At 42.2% G+C, this 17,698-nt stretch overlaps 1 protein-coding gene across 1 annotated transcript in view; it reads left to right on the top strand.

Moving 5' to 3' along the window:
- The window catches only part of slit2 (slit homolog 2 (Drosophila)), an 88,257-nt gene that overhangs the window by 41,613 nt on the left and 28,946 nt on the right, over positions 1 to 17,698 (top strand). The window contains exons 5-9 of the mRNA XM_078260267.1: positions 12,845 to 12,916; positions 13,909 to 13,980; positions 15,350 to 15,421; positions 15,668 to 15,831; positions 16,209 to 16,347. Of these exons, the coding sequence (XP_078116393.1) occupies positions 12,845 to 12,916; positions 13,909 to 13,980; positions 15,350 to 15,421; positions 15,668 to 15,831; positions 16,209 to 16,347 (519 nt within the window). The remainder of the gene's footprint in view (positions 1 to 12,844; positions 12,917 to 13,908; positions 13,981 to 15,349; positions 15,422 to 15,667; positions 15,832 to 16,208; positions 16,348 to 17,698) is intronic.

Here is a 17,698-nt window from a genome sequence, read left to right as displayed (position 1 = left end):
TTCTCAGCTAAATGTAACTGTAAAGACCGCTAAACTTAACTCTCACGTGCGGTCACCATAGTTTTGTAGGATATCATATGAATTATTGTGCATACATTTTTGTACAATATCATACTAGCCCTTTCGTGAGAATGCTTTGATTTGAGAATGCACCTGGTGGTAACTCAATTCACATCGACAGTACATGCAACTTTAGTCTTGTCGAAAGAACCATCTAGAAGGGCTTTGAAACTGAACTTTCCATTCAAAAGGCCCTTTTCTTTATTAATTTATGCTCAAGGAGGTTTGTTCCTCCTAGCTATCCACAACGTAACTGCTGCATCGCTTGATTTCCCAAACTACGGAGCGGTCAGAGGCCTAAATTACAGAACGTGCACGCGATTAAAAAAGTAAAAAAATTATTGTGGCGTTAAAAGGAATTTGCGTTAACTCGTTATTATTGCCTTAATTTATATATTAGAGCTGTCAAAATGTATGCATGTATGTCTGTATATCTGTCTCTGTGTTAGTCACTCCATCTGTCTGTCTGTGTGCACGCATGTGTGTATGCATGAGAAAGCCTTGCTAGTATGTCACTCCAAGCTGCTGGGTAAACACAGGGAAGGAAAGACAAAACCGCACAAAGTGCTGAATTAAGAGGTGTGTGTGTGTGTGTGTGTGTGTGTGTGTGTGTGTGTGTGTGTGTGTGTGTGTGTGTGTGTGTGTGTGTGTGTGTTGCCTGTCTTGTCATGGTTTGTAAACTGTGAATAATGACATCAGGGTAAGTCATCGCCACTGCAGTCCTCTGCTGCTGACACACATACACACACACACACACACACACACACATACACACACTCTATGCCTCTTTCCACTGATACACTACATAAACCCTCATTCCTGATACACAAACACACTCTCCCTGACCATAAACTATCTAAGCTGTCAATCATGCTGGAAATGTTGTTCGAGGGAAAAGAAACTGACCTCTAAATTTCCTAGTTGTTAAATTGTTTATGAGCTGTTTAGTTTTTTATTTTGATGTTGTCTCAGGTTGTTTGTTTACCGCATCGGGCCGCACGAAACAGCAGATGGGCTTTTCATTAATTTGATTTAACAGCACAAATCAGACTTATATAATGCACAGTACAGGATGGGTTCACTCTACTCTCGACCCCAAACTTATATATTTTACTTTTTCATCTGCCACTTCTGGTCATCATGAATGAGCTGTATGACAGATGAATACAAAGAATGAATGATTGATGGATGAAAAGAGTGATGCAATGATTAAGCGATCAGGAGAATAGTGCAGCAATTGATGGATGAAGTGAATTGTAAGGGAAAAAAAATAGATGGAATAGCTAAGTCTGAAAATGACAAAGGATCGTTGGGCGCCAGATTGATACATTATCCTGTAGTGAGAGGGTTTTTTTGTAAGACGTTGGGGCTTTTAAATGGAAAGGAGGCAGACAAGAAGGGAGGTGGCTGCTTCAGCTTATTGGGTCATGGAGTTTGTGGCAGATCAGGTCAAAGACGTGGGTGAAAAACTTTCTGACCTGGCAAGGGATATGCAGACTGGGACACACACACACACACACACACACACACACACACACACACACACACACACACACACACGCGCAGATGCAGATGCACAAATAGACCCAGACACCCGGCCATGTGCTGTCACTTTCTATTTATCTTTTCTATTTATTATTGTATGGCAATGTAAGAGGCAAACAGGAAAAGGATATGATGTCACTGACCAAGAGTTTGTGGTAACCGAGTGGTCTGGCAACACGGCCAGCGGTGGTCATTTTAGCTGTGGTGTGTGTGTCTATGTCTACATCTTGTGTGTGTTTTGGACACTCTTCCAGGCAAAGACTGCAATAAATTTGGTCATAGTGCTGAGCTGGTTTTAAAATTCACACACACATAGACAAACACACACACACACACACACACACACACACACACACACACACACACACACACACACACACACACACACACACACACAGCCTATCTGTCATAGGCAGTGTGTAGGTGTTAGAGCTGGGGTTATTGACTCGTAGAGACGGAGACAGCAGCGAGCAGCGAGTGAACACACTGCTATCGGAATACGATTAATACTGTCTGGCTGATGGATTAGACTCATTACACAGGGAGCAGGGCAAAGGAGGGTGGTGGAGGGTAGAGATGATGTGAGAGAGAGAGATAGAGAGAATAAAGAGAGAGAGAGAGAAAGGGAGAGAGGAGAGGGAAAGGTTGCCAAAGAAAAAAGGGGGGGAAAGAAGGATTTCAGACAAGAGGTTTGAGTGAGAGAAATGTGAGGAAGAAAGTGAAATGTAAAAGGAATGGACTAGAAGGAATCAATGCAGGGAAGAGAGAGATCTAAGATGTGCCATTGAAATTCTTTGATTATATTTAGTCCCTATGTTCTTAAAATGCCAAAAGAGTTTAAGAAAGATAGAATCTTTAGAAATCAATCATACTTTCTTTTGTCTGAATCCTCTCTGCACTGAAATAAAGCCAAAAAGCTTCTAGAAAAAGGAGGATATTAAACTCCAAATTGACCAGCAGAGGGCGCTCAAAGAGCAAAATGCTAAATTAATTATAGTTGATCGCAGATCTGCCAATTGTTTTCTCTTTTGGGCTTTACTGATTACTTTTCTGTTTACCAACTAATCATTGCAGCTCGACTGTTGATCAGCTTTGAGATATCAAATTTGAGATGGAAAGCTAATTTAATCTATATTGGTTGATGTCATCACTATTAATTGATAGCTACGCTCACTAGCATTAGCACAACAATAATTGTACACTACTTGGTCAATACTTGTTAGTGACTGTGTGAGCGAGGATTTATTCAACAATGACAAATAAAGGTCATGCAAACAACACTTTTTTACGAAGAAGAAATTATTTCTAAAGCCATAAAAAATATCAGGGAAACCCTTTTAGTCTAATGTTGTCTTTTAGACGATGTACTGTAAAAGTAAGGTTTAGATATGTAATCCAGGGCGTGTGGGTATCTCACCTGGTAAAGCGCGCACCCATATATAGAGGTACACTACTCGACGTAGCGGCTGTGGGTTCAACTCCAACCTGTGGCCCTTTGCTGCTTGTCATTACCCCTCTCTCTCTCTCCCCTTTCATGTCTTCAGCTGTCCTATAAATAAAGGCCTAAAATGCCCCAAAAAAAGAAAGATATGTAATACTACTCCGAGTCGTATTATAGCAGTTTAAAACACTGCTAGCAGAGGGTGCTGGTCTTCTTCAAGCTTTTGTTCACTCAAATATGTGTAGACATGCTATACACAGTTACTCTCATTCCTTCTTGTGTTTTTATTCTCATGATGAAGGGGTATGCTCCACTATCACCAGACCACCTTAATGGCCAATTTCATGATGAGAAGGTCTGCATGTACCTGGAGACTGATAAGAAAGTGGGCTACCTAGTTCATGCAACTCATGTGTGTCACATTGAGCTACAAGAGAATCAGTATTTTTCACACAGCCAGCTACAGTGTGTTTGTGTGAAATAAAAATGTTTCCTACAATGTTTTATACAATTACCTGCTGCTCTTGCAAATGATAATGCAGAAAGAAGAGCAGTGTTTTATAACATGTGAGTCAGTATGCACAGTATGCACAGTATGATAGGCCTTTCTATTGAGGCATCTTTAAATCTAAATATCAGCATCAGGTGTTTAGAGGGAAACCATGTCACCATTACAAAGTGCTTCTCAGCAGTTACTGCAAGCCACTGTCCATTTCTCTACAGTGTGTGTGTGTGTGTGTGTGTGTGTGTGTGTGTGTGTGTGTGTGTGTGTGTGTGTGTGTGTGTGTGTGTGTGTGTGTGTGCAACAGATGTATTCCTCACTGGCTATAATTACACGTGTAAACATTTCTGATGATGTCATGGTCTCAGAGCGCTGACTAATCTGTTCCTGGGCTGGAAAGCGACGTAATCAGTCTGGTTTTACACATCCCTTTACACACATGCAGGAACACACACACACACACACCATACATACCATACATGATCTTTATTTTTTCAGCTTTGTTATTTTATTAGTTAATCTTTCTAGATAGATGTGATAGAAATGTCTGTTGTTACAAGTTTGGCTAGAAGCTCACAACTGGCTTTGTTAAGAGCTCACTACAAAACGATTGGTAGCTGAATGGAAGGAGTAGGAGCTATTTATGTAGGAAATCAGTAGGCAGAATGTAACATTTCTACCAAGCAATCATCTTGGCTTTCCAGTCTTTTTTCAGAGTATAAAGGAAGAAATGTTGCAAAATAAAACTCAAGCAAAGCAGCAAGAAGAAAATAACGCAGCTGTTACCACAAGAGCTTTTGTAAACTGAGCACTCTGTAATGTTATAACATTTTGGAAGCAACACACACACACACACACAAACACACACACCTTCTCTGGCAGATCGCCATCCCGGTAGCCAGATTTCACACGCACACATATGGGGACATCCTCTCTGCCAAGTCAAAATGTCCCCTAGGTGTCCACCCTGCTACAGTAACCATAGCAACCCTCTTACCTGGCATTTAAAGTATGTGTGATGAGGAATAAAGAAAACAGACAATGAGATGGGAAGAGAAGGGAGAGGGAGGATGATTGCAGATCTGTCATTCATGAGCAAATTCAATATTAGTTTAGAAGAGAGCGACTGAAGAGAGGCTGAAAGATGAGGTGTTTGTGTGTGTGTGTGTGTGTGTGTGTGTGTGTGTGTGTGTGTGTGTGTGTGTGTGTGTGTGTGTGTGTGTGTGTGGGAGGGTATGGGTGATTCTGCATAATAACTTGGTCTCTTGAAAGATAAATAATCATTTTCTATCATATTGTGCACACTCAGTCTTAAAAGTCTGCCACACAAGATATCTAGGATGAAACCATCACACTCACATTCCTCCACATTCCCAGGTGCCAGTCCTGCCCCAGTGTGTTCAGTAATCCTCTGCATTGTCTTCAGCAAGCCTCCTCTCCTCCTTCTCCTTTCTCCCCCTCATCCCCTCTCTTTTCTTTGGGAGTCTTTCTCCTCCTAATTGCTCACAGAAGTGTGTTCTTTGGGGGTCCACTTCATGGTATTGCTCCCTGAATTAGCTGAAGGATACACACACACACACACACACACACACACACACACACACACACACACACACACACACTCATTTCAGTCTTTCTCCATGACCATCCCATCCTAAACACCCCTCTACTAAAACTCTCTTGCGATGTATCCGTCTTATCTTCTGCGCTATTTTCTCACACTGTCCATCTCTCCTAGCCTGGGAAAACCCTGACGAACTTCCGACAAATTTGAGATTTGCTCTGCAAGTCAGTCTGGCCAAGAGCCCATTCAAGCCCATTTCCAATTTTTCCTAATCGAGGCAACAATCACAACTGTTGAGGCGGGCTTTACACAATGACGATAGTGCAGCGACAGCAAGCAGCTTTTTGTTTGCATTCAACATGACGGCCACCGAAACGCAGCAACCCGTTAATGCCGCTGTCGCTGCTATGTCACCCGGATCGTTGGTCTGATTGGTTGAAGGATTATCCAATTGCGCCCAGAGGCATTTGAGCAGCGTCCGTTGGTGATGCCCCTTTGGAAATGAGCTGTGAATGAACCTTTCCCAGACCCACTCTCAGTTACAACTGAGAGTGGGTCTGGTGTCAACCAGGCTACATCTCTCCCTTACTTTCTTTTCCTTTTTTCCATTTTGACTCTTTCCAGCTCCTTCTTTGCCCATTCACACATTCTTATACTTAATAGGATTAAGGTCTCCGAAAGGGATTTGAACAAGATGATTAGTTTACTGTTCTGCCAACTCTGGCCTATACCCTGCCACACACACACACACACACACACACACACACACACACACACACACACACACACACACACACACTGGTATATAGATCCACGGGAACTCCCAGTTTGCTGGACCTGGGAAGAATCTCGTGGCAGTAGGGCACGTACAAAAGAGGTTCAGAAACTGTATAACTGTGTGTGTGTGTGTGTGTGTGTGTGTGTGTGTGTGTGTGTGTGTGTGTGTGTGTGTCTAGTGTGAGAGAGAATGCATGTGTGAGAATTGAGTGCTGCTCTTTCATGCCCAGGTCTTCTTAGCCACGTAGGGCGTCAAAAGCCCCTCTCATTCTGAAAGGACTCTTTAGAAAAGCAGCACTAAGCTCTTAACACTGGAGACCTGACTCTATCACGCACACACACATGCACACGCACACACACAAACACACATCCTGGGCCACCAAAGGTGAGAATAACAGACAGAGGAAGGTCAGTAGATTTTGAAAAAGACCACACAATTCGGACTCAATCTGATCGGCTCAAACGATGAGCATCCATACCTTAGTTTGGTAGGACATTTTCTCTCTCCATAGTGAAACACCAAAGCAATATGAAAACTGCTAAATCTCTTCCTCTTCCTCCTCTTTTGGTCAGCAAACAACCAAATTGTGAATCACAGGCAACATCTGCTAGAGTCACAACCCAATTTCTCAGTCTCAGCTGGTTACATCTTTGTTCTGTGCGCTCCTATGATGAGTTCTTTTTTAAAGTTGTTTCCATTAACATTATTATTTTTCTGTTTCTGTTATCAGACAGCTAAACAATAATTAAAAAAAATTATTCAATCATAAATGCTACCTGTTTACCAAGGCAAGTTGTCAATCAAATCACAATTTTGTGATTGTGAACTTGACAATTTAAACATAAATACAGTTCAATGCCAACACCTGTATTGTGTGATCAGCTGTACTGACATTTAAAACAAGTGATCACAGAGTGGGTTACAGGTGTCAGTCATCTTCTTACGTACTTTACTGCCACACCATTGTCTTAGCAGGCTTACATCATTGTTTCTCAAAAGCTCTGTTTTCCCAGTCCACAAAAACGTGACGCTGGTGTTTTCAGATTTATTCAGCCTTCTGTGGTCAAAAAGAGAGAGAGAGAGAGAGAGACAGAGAGAGAGAGAGAGAGAGAGAGCGAGAGAGAGAGAGCGATTTCTGTATATGTGTGTGTGTGTGTGTGTGTGTGTGTGTGTGTGTGTGTGTGTGTGTGTGTGTGGGTGGGTGGGTGTTTGGTAAGGGTGTGTGTGGGTGGGTGGGTGGGTGGATGTGTGTGTTTTTCAGAAGGTTCTTAACTTAGCAGCATGATATAGTTCCTTTGTGGATTTAATACCTCCGGCCCATACAAACAAAAGCACATGCACACACATTCACACGCACTGGGCTCAGCAGGAGCCTCTTTTAATGAAGGTAACCTCCCGGTTAAGGCACAAGGGCAAAGGTGAGGGGTTAAACTTTGGGGAAGTTTGGGGAAACAAGACCAATTTCAGAGAAAAGGAAGAGAGAGAGAGAAAAGAGTATGACATGGGAGAGGTCAGTGGAGAGAAAGCTAGAGAAGGATATTGGGAGAAAGAGAGGGAAAGTGGTGGGTGGGACATCTACCAAACCATTTAACTAAAGATGAAATTGAATCAGGTGCCTTGGCTCAAAACTGAGGAAAGAAATCTACTCCTAAGTCTCTAAGAAGTCAATTTCCTCGTAGGGGGAAAACTTACTATTCACCCTTTCTCTCTCTCTTTCTCTCTCTGGTGGTCTGAGTGATGAATTTGGTTGAGAGTGGCCTCCTGCACTTCCCCACACTTCCCCACACTGCCAATCATATATGCATGCATGTACTATGTGTGTACATGTGTGCTGTCTCTCTCTTATCGTAGCTCACAGGGACAGGTGGACGTAAAGAATCAATGTCCAATCATCTCAGTGCATCAGAAGATAAATGTACTGTATATGTCACATGCATGTAAACTTTCATACTGTACACTAGTGGTTCTCAAACTTTTTGACATCAAGAACCCCCAAACTGACACAAATTAGACCACGGACCCCTATTTGATTAGATTTTGTCCCAGTGTCCCCACCTGATAGGATTTTTGCTTTTAGATATTTTATTACAGAAGGTCTTTGAAAATGACCAAAATAGTCATACATTCTGTCATTGTGTTACTTATGGATGGAATTATAGTGAAAATAAATGATTCCACTTTTTGCTACGGACCCCCTGGAAGCCCCTCAAGGACCCCTGGACCCCACTTTGAGAACCATTGCTGTACACCACCGCTAGTGTACCAACCCCTACCTTCATATGGTGTTTACTATACATATTGTGAAAGTGTGTTGTACGTTTCCAGGTGAACATGTTATATATGTGTGTAAACACACTCTGGCCAACATTAGTTAACTGTGTGCTGTCGTTTACACTGAGGTCTGTGTGCGGCCTAAAACATAGACATACAAACTGTCAAGCTGTCATCTCCTCATATGACACATTAACAAGTTTTTACGCATTTCTACATCCGATAGGCAGATTAAGTGGATGCGTAATGCAGGTTACATACTCTGCTGTGTGTGCATGTGTGTCAATGTGTGTTTGCGTAGGATTAAGGAGTACTTTAGAGTGTTTATTTGGTTTTAGAGTTGCAGCGGTTAAAGGAGCATGGCTGTTTTGCAAACCCCCCCTGGTCCTGTAAAAACAGTATCAGGATACACTCCATTGGATTCAGACCAGCCGCTCTGTGTGTGTGTGTGTGTGTGTGTGTGTGTGTGTGTGTGTGTGTGTGTGTGTGTGTGTGTGTGTGTGTGTGTGAGCGTGCACACATGTGTGCATGCATGAGGAGAAGCACATACATTTTTGTGTTGTGTGTAAAACAGCAGAAGTGAAGCCTCTTTTTCATTTACCTTTGTTTATAAAGTCTTATTCCAGGATCATGTTGATTGATCCCGGCACCAGAGAGCATTGAAACATGATGTGAACTTGCCGTGTGTGTGTATCTGCAAGCATATGTATGCGTTAATGTGCACATGTAAAGTCCACCTGAAATTAAATTAGTGAGGACTGCTTTATTTGTTTATCTGTGTTTTAAGCCCCCAATGTCTCCTTTCAGGCAGCACTGCCTGGAAGGCACTAGGATTAGGCAATGGTTATGGTTAGGGTTAGGGTTAAGGTTAGGGTTAGGTGCCTTGAAGTCAACGGTCGCAGCGCTGCCTGGAAGGAGACGTTGGGGGCTTAAAACACCATTGAGCGCTTTATCTATTTATGAGGAAATTACATTTTACATTTGTTGGTCATTCTGTGCAACAATTATTTTGCCCCTCATGATTTCTTCAGAGCTGAAGTTAATGTTTTCAGCTTGTTTTGTCCAACTGAACAGTCAAAAAAAAAAGAAATGTTTTGCATGATTTAAAACTTAAAAGAAGTAAAGCAGCAAATCCTCACATATACATTTTAAATTCACTGACTGATCGCAGAGCTACATGGATGCAAAAGAGTCATAGTTTGTGAACGTCTTGCAACGTGGCTTGCTATAAGAAACAAACTTCCAAGAGGAAAAGTACACTCTCTCTCTCTCCGCAGGCTTCATAGCCAGTTTCTAGTCAGCTGTAGCAGTTTGAACATCTTAAAGGGGTAATAGAATGATTATATAGGGTATTTTACACTGTTCCTTAAGGTCTCCTTATAGGGTATGTAACATTGGTTGGGCTGAAAATTGCCCGAATGCTATTTTATTAGGCCCTTAACTACCCTGTGAATATGGCTCTATTTGGAACAAGAGCTTTTCTTCCAAATATGGTATGCTCAAGAATATTTAGATGAGCTGCGCGCTGATTGGTTTGAGCGAACCACATAGAAACACATTGGAGACGAGACAGCAGGTCTCATATTTCAGACACTGCAAAGTTATACATTGTTTGTCGGGCTATTTCGTTATTAAATTCACTTCTGAGACTTTTTTAAGCGAGAAATCAACTATATAAAGCTCAAATATGGGCCGTTTTACGAAAATTGATGGCTAATTGCAAATTTGGTAAGACGTGTCGGACTTTAGCTAGGAGCTCCACACAATCTGACGAGAAAGCGGCAACCTCCATACCCAGTGAAAGTCACCGTTTCCCTGGGTACTGGACTACTGGAATACTCGGAGCTGGCTGGCTGCCAGCATAACTACAGTAGCTATATTTACAGTTTAAATTTCGTCACGCCACTTATATAACATCTACCCCAAGGTCTTATAAAGCTAACAATGGTGTCTGATTTCAATTTAATGCATTTTTGTGAACATTAGGGGTTTCGTTCGCTGCGACTGTCCCTTCAATCCTATGTGCACAGATCGCGGCTAGTTAGCTTCATTTTTGGCGTAATTAGAGTATATTTACAGTTTGAATTTCATCACGCCACTTATATAACATCTACCCCAAGGTCTTATAAAGCTAACAATGGTGTCCGATTTCAATTTAATGCATTTTTGTGAATTTCAGAGGAATTCTAAGAGGAGGCTAGTTAGCTCTCATTGATAGAGCTCCATCCAGCCGCAGGCTCTATCAATGAGACTCACGGACAAGAGGCGTTTATTTCCCCGATCGTTTGTTTAAATAACTCAACACATTATAATTACACACATTATAAGATGAACTGGAACCTGTGGTAAGAGATTGCTGGCGTAACAAGCTCGCTGACCACGCTCTCACTCACACACACACACACACCAGCCATTTAGCAGGAAGAGGGGAGCTGCAGGCCCTGGAGCTCTGTCAGGGCAGCGGCGTTTGGTAGTCCATTAACCCAAAAAACAGTGACTTTGCCCGGGTATGGAGTGCCGTGGGCTGTCAGCCGTGACGGAGCTCCATCTACCTCACAGCAGGCCGGGGTCTGTGAAGGAAGGCAGGCCGGGCGGCGAGGCAGCAACACAGGCAGCACCGGCCGCTGAACTCCGACACACAGTCAGACAAAATTTGCAATTAAACATCAATGTTCGTAAAACAGCCCATATTTGACCTCTACATAGTTGATTTCTCACATAAAAAAGTCTCAGAAGTGAATTTAGTGGTAAAATAGCAGATGAACAATGTATACAATTTCTGAGATCTGCGCGACCTATTCAGAAGACTAAGCTGACCTCAGGTCAGTGGTGTAGCCTATGTAAATGTTTGGGCGTGACAAAGATAGAGACTAGAGCCAAATGAGGAGGAGCCGCCGAGTTGACGTCAACTTGGCGGCTCGTTGAGATTTGCCCGTTGTCAGAGGCAGTTTCAAATTGTGAGATTTGCAAAGGAAAGAGGTGTCAATGGGATTTTGAGGTTCTACGTATGTCCTAGTTACCCACTAAACTGTCATTATTCAACTATGACAAGGTAAAATCGGTTTTGCATTCTATCACCCCTTTAAACATTTTCCTGCAGATTTCATGATCAGTGGGTGTAGATGCATAACAATCGTCCTTTTTTCATCAATGCAAACATCTGTCCCTTTGCTAATGAGCTACAGTTACCAGAGAAAGTTTGTTTACATTGCCCCTTGCTGTCTCAGCCATCAATCAAAAACATACATCAGTCCTCTGTCCAACAGGAGGCTGAAGAGGTGTTGACTTTTACCTCTGATTGCAATAAATTGACTAGTTTTGTCAAAGAACAAAAATAAAACCACTCAACGTTCTCCATCTTTCAAACACCCTCTCTGTCATTTTTCTTTATTATTGGCAACAAAAAACTAATAATATTTCTGATGTAGATATAGAAGTAGCAGGTGGAAACACAGGAGATGGATGATACCTGTAGTACTGATAATACGATCACACACAAAAAATGTGAGGAATGTGGCTGGGCATTAGCTGTTAGCTGATTAGCATGGTGGAGGTCACGCTGCCACAGTAGGGGTCAAGAGCTGGAGGGTCAGTGGTGAAAGGTCAAATAGTCTGTCTGGAACGTGGGTCTGTACTGGCGACGGATGACACACGCACACACGCAGTCAAGCAGTCTGGGAAACCATTTAGATGTCTAAGTGTCCTGTTTCCATGTTGAGATGTTTCTCTGATGATGAGATTAAATATTTTGATGTTTTAGGTGCTGCATTTCACATCTGCATCCTTTTAAACAGCTGAATTCATTCTAATCCCTCTTCTTTACATTGCTTTATTAATATTTGCATGTGTATACGAGCGCCTCATTTCCTTCAATAAATCAAGTTGCTATACCAACCAGTGATAGCATGATAGCTAGCTGCAGGCAGTAGATTTAGTTTATGTGACACACCTGTTCATGTGTTTGTGTTTGAGTGTATTTATGTGCTTGTGTGAGTGAAGAGGAACATGTATTAGCACAAATGTCTGTGTCTGTGTGTGTGTGTGTGTGTGTGTGTGTGTGTGTGTGTGTGTGTGTGTGTGTGTGTGTGTGTGTGTGTGTGTGTGTGTCACCAAATGCAGTACATTTAGTGTGTTTATCTTTGTGTTTTTCCTGTTTTCCAAGCTGCAGCTTAGTTAAAGTGGCTGGAAATTAAATCTCTGTAAACCCCAGTGTACAGACACACACATCCATCACTCACTCTTTAAAAGCAGAGGAAGGAGGCGGGAGAGGCGGCGAGGGAGAGATGAGTGGAGGAAGCGGAAGCTTTGTGGGAAGCGGAGGTCACTAGTGCCCCCTACAGATTATTTAAGCCTCTTATACCTGAGTTGGATGGATGTTCAAAGCAGACAATTGAATTGCGTCTGGCTCCAGATACGTGGATACGTGGTATCAGAGGGAGAGTTGTCTGTGTCACTGAGAGATGAATAGAGACAGTCAATTATATTTGGCGAAGGAGTGCTAGGTGTGCGAGGAACTACATTTTGCAGATGATATGTCTGGCTCGGAAGTTCCCCCCACTGCATTTTGGTGATTACATCAAGTACTTGTGCTGCAAAGCAGGATTCTCTGTGACAGCTTGGTTTAACTCTCTGCCACCTTATTTTTTTTTTCTCTCTTCTCTACACCTTTCTCTTTCTGTCCAGTGATATCAGCGAGAATCAGATTCAGGGGGTTCCAAGAAAAGCCTTCAGGGGAGCTGTGGAAATCAAGAACCTGTAAGTTGCACTTTGGCAATACTTTGTGTGTGTGTGTGTGTGTGTGTGTGTGTGTGTGTGTGTGTGCGTGTGTGTGTGTGTGTGTGTGTGTGTGTGTGTGTGTGTGTGTGTGTGTGTGTGGGTGTGCGTGTGTGTGGGTGTGTGTGCGTGCGTGCACATCTGTTGCTTGCTTTTCAACGTGTTTGCAAATGTGCACAGCCCCCATGTGCCTGTGCATCAATATTTCATTGTGTTAAATGTCATGTGCCTCCTGCTTGCTGTATTGACTGGCACCGCTGCTCGTTAGCAGTTGTGTGTGTGTGCGCTATGGTCACGTCACTGGCATTTCTGTTTTCTCTTTGTTTTGCCTCAGTCATAATTTATGATCATTGAAGATAATTATTGGTCATTTCACAGGTAAAGTAATTGCCCAGCAGTAATTGTAGAAATATAGATTTTCCAACTATTTGGCTACATCCTGGGTTTTTTTCCCAGGATGTTTTTTTTTTGTGTGTGTGTGTGTGTGTGTGTGTGTGTGTATGTCTGTGTGTGTGCGTGCGTGCGTGTGCATTAGCATGCGGATGAAAGCACATGATTTACTGTCCTTATGTCTTAATTAAATTGTTTCAGTAAAGTGATTCTGAGAAAGAGGGAGAGAGAGAGAGAGAGAGAGAGAGAGAGAGAGAGAGAGAGAGAGAGAGAGGGAAGGAGGTAAAGAGCAGCGCATACAAATTAGACGTCAAATAGAAGAGAACATGAAAGGGGAATGGATACAGAGATGAATATGTTGAGAAATACATCTACAAAGAACAATGAGCTCAGGAGACAGAACCAAAGCAAAAGAGAAAGCAAGTGTGAGGGTGACAGAGAGAGGTTGTTGATGAGTTGGCTGTCTGGCCTGAATTTCACCTGAAGATATATTGTAAGACGTGTGTGTGTGTGTGTGTGTGTGTGTGTGTGTGTGTGTGTGTGTGTGTGTGTGTGTGTGTGTGTGTGTGTGTGTGTGTGTGCAGCCAGTTGGACTACAACCACATCAGCTGTATTGAAGATGGAGCTTTTCGAGCGTTACGTGACCTGGAAGTGCTGTGAGTACCTGTTCTCACTACCTGTATTCAGTTGCATAATAAATGATGAACAGTAACAGCAGTGGGATACTAAACAGCTGATGTCCTCATTGACCTTTGAAAGACTGCATTGCCTGTACAGCTCCTCAAAAAATCACAGTTTCATATATATTCAGGATTGACAGTATTGCTATCATCTTCTTATTATTTAATAATTACCATCATTAGTGCCACTGTGCAGAACCCTTGTCTGTCCTAAAGTCAGCCTGACTAAGAAGCTTGTTGATTTTCCTAATGACGGATATTCATTTTCATTGTATTACGAGACAAAGGCATATTGCTTTGATTTCAAAGTCAAAATTACGAATAATTTTCTGTGTATATGCATAAGGAGTAGTTTGAGTAACTACTAGTTAATAGGGCAATTGTCCAGCTTGTATTTACCTTCACAAAAGTGCTTGTTTTGCCACTGACAGGCTCAGATTAATATTCTAAGTGTCTGACAACATTATGGAAAGGATCCCTTCAGAGATAGACCTTTAAAACCTCTTTGAGACCTTTCTTTTCAACCAGAAACAGCTCTGAAGTCACTAGCGCTAAACCCACCAGACTCCATTTAAAAAAGCAATACTTTTGGCACGTATAGAGCCAACATATTTTCACATGTAAATCGGTAAACTGTGTTTATTTCAACCAAAACTAGAACTGTGATGGTTGGAAAAGTGGAAACACGACCCAAAACGGGTTTTCATAGTTTTATTTTTTCTGTCCACTTTGAATGAAGTGTATTTTACGATGCCAAAATTACTTTTTATTTACATGGAGTCTGGTGGGTTTAGTGAACACAATTTCACAGATGTTTTTATGTTTAAAAAAAGGATCTTACTCTTTAACAGAAAGGTTGACCTCCTTAGAAATCCTTTCCATAATGTTGTCAGACACTTAGACTATTAACCTGAGCCTGTCAGTGGCAAAACGAGCACTTTTGTGAAGGTAAATACAAGCTGGACAATTGACCTATTAACTTACTTTGTAGTTTGTTTCGCCGCTGCCGACTGCAGCGATCTCGCTTAATACTGGACCAATTTCAAAGATTGTTGTTCCCATCAGTAACTTAGACACAAAAACCTAGGAAAATAGGGTCCAGGTTGAAAAAAATGGTAGTTACCCTTTAAGTCACAGACAAATATTGTAGTCATCATGACTGTTTGAAAAACAATGTTGTTGTTAGGATGTTTAGAGTTAAAAAAAAAAGTAAAAAATAAAAATAAATACAATGTTTTGCTGACTAAACCACATATCTGTGTCTGTGTACAACAACCCTGTCACTACAAAAGAGTCCAATGAATCTATATGGCGTTGTGTGTTTTTTGCTCTTTTCTCTCCTCAGCACCCTCAACAACAACAACATCAGCCGACTGTCTGTAGCCAGTTTCAACCACATGCCGAAGCTCAGGACATTGTAAGTGGCACAGCCGAGTATTTGGTACACATTACCACCCAAGAGGAAGAGTTCCTCTCACCCGTGCCTGTTTGTACAATTGATTGATTGATCTGTACTTGCACCTCTTCCCCCCTACCTCCACTCACCCTGCTTCTGTCTCCCCCCCCATTCTTCATATCTATTATTTCTTTGCTCCCTCTACCCACCTGTTTTCGCCACTCTCCATCCCCTCTTCTCCTCCCTCCCACCTCCTTTCTTCCCCAGTCGCCTGCACTCCAACAACCTGCAGTGTGACTGCCACGTGGCCTGGCTGTCAGAGTGGCTGCGACAGCGCCCCCGTCTGGGTCTTTACACGCAATGCATGGCTCCGCCGCACTTGAGGGGGCACAACGTGGCTGAGGTGCAGAAGAAGGAGTTTGCCTGCACAGGTAGGTTAAGTTGACTAATTGCTTTGTTGACTATTTTGTGACGTACATCCGCTTGCTATTTTACAGTAGCAAACCCATCTTCTGCTTTGTGTTTTTTTGCTTTTTCTGTCTGTTGCTTATGCTTTTCAAGATGAGGACGAAGGCAAGTATTCATCTTTCATTGCAGGTCTTGGCTTTAACCCTATGCACTGTACAGTTCACTATCACATTTAGGTACAGTACCTCTCTCTCACCTGCACACTTTGTTGCCCTTCTGCTGGTTCACACTTTGATTTTCTTTACTGAATTCTGTGTGCTTTAACAAGCTTCACTTTTTGGGATTAACACCTAGCATAACCATTATCCGTGGATAATATTGGCCTTTTGTCTCTACGTAGGTCACCAGTCGTCATCATCTTCCTCCTGCAGTGTGTTACAGTGCCCAGAGTCCTGCACCTGCAGTAACAACATCGTGGACTGCAGAGGAAAGGGACTGACTGAAATACCCACCAACCTACCTGAAACCATCACTGAGATGTAAGGCACACATGTAAACACACACCTGCTTCACTCTACATGCATACACATGCGCTCTTGCACACAAACTCCTGCATTCCGCTCTCGGTGCAGTGATATTTCTCTTGCTCTTTCACCATGCTTCTCTCTGTTTTCCTTCTTTGCCTCTTACCGCCTTTCTGTTTTACTTCTTCTCTTTCTCTCTGTGGAGTCAAATAAAACCACATATCTGTGAAATAGGAAAACCTGGTCATGCAGCACTTCCCTGCTTAAGAAAATAATGAAGAGATGAGGGAGGAAGAATAAAAAGATCAATGTAAAGGACAAGACTAATGATATATCTATCTAAAGGGGGGGGGGGGGACATCAAGAAAATATAGCCAGCAGATTTAAAGTGACAAAGTACCATGCAGAGCTGTAGACTTGAAACTTGAACTTGACTTAAGTCACAATGAGGACTCTAGATGGACTTGGATGAGACTGCTCTGAGACTTGACTTAGATGAGATTTGACTCCAAAGACTTGGCTTCAAATCTTAAGTTCTGGTAAAATCCTGGAAAAAGTGAAATACCAGCTTTAGGCAGGCTTTGCATAACCATACACATGTAATTACTAGGTCCAACTATTATGTGTCATTCTAGTGGTAAGTATTCAGAGATCTTGTTTTCAGAGACTTAATTTGGACTTGTCTTGATTGACTTTAAGACTTGACCCAAGGCCTGCTTTGACAAAACTTTAAGACTTTATTTGCATCTGTCTAATTTGAAACCTGCTTTGATGGTAAATGGACTGAGCTGCCATGTAAGGCGCTGGGCTGACCATCCAAAACAATTTCCTCAAAGACACTCAACATGTGGACAGATGGAGCCAGGGTTTAAACCACCAACCCTGCGACTAGTTGACAACCCGTTGATTTGATTCGGACTTGTTTCGATTGATTTGAGACATACTTTGACTAGACTTGAGATTTGACTTAGACTTGTTTTGATTGCTTTTAGACTTGACTTGGACTTATCTAAGTTGACTTGAGACTTGACTTGAGACCTACTAGGATAATACTTTAGGACTTGACTTGGATTTGTCTCAATTGATTTGAGAATTGACTTGAGACATGCTTTGACTGCTTTTAGACCTAACTTCAGCCCTGCTTTGCCAAAACTTGGGACTTGACTTGTTCTTGTCTCGATTGATTTGAGACTTGACTTGGGACCTGCTGGGATAATACTTTAAGACTTGACTTGACTCGATTGACTTGAGACTTGACCTGAACTTTTCTTTGTTAATTGGAGACGGTCTCAAGTCAATCATTCACACTTGAATTGCACTCATATCTATTAATTTTAAACTTGACTTGGACTAGTGTCAATTCCCT

Source organism: Sander vitreus, chromosome 2 (assembly GCF_031162955.1).
Source record: "Sander vitreus isolate 19-12246 chromosome 2, sanVit1, whole genome shotgun sequence".
Classification (NCBI taxonomy): Eukaryota; Metazoa; Chordata; class Actinopteri; order Perciformes; family Percidae; genus Sander; species Sander vitreus.
Note: the sequence above shows the minus strand (reverse complement) of the source record. Positions and strands in the feature narration are given on the sequence as shown.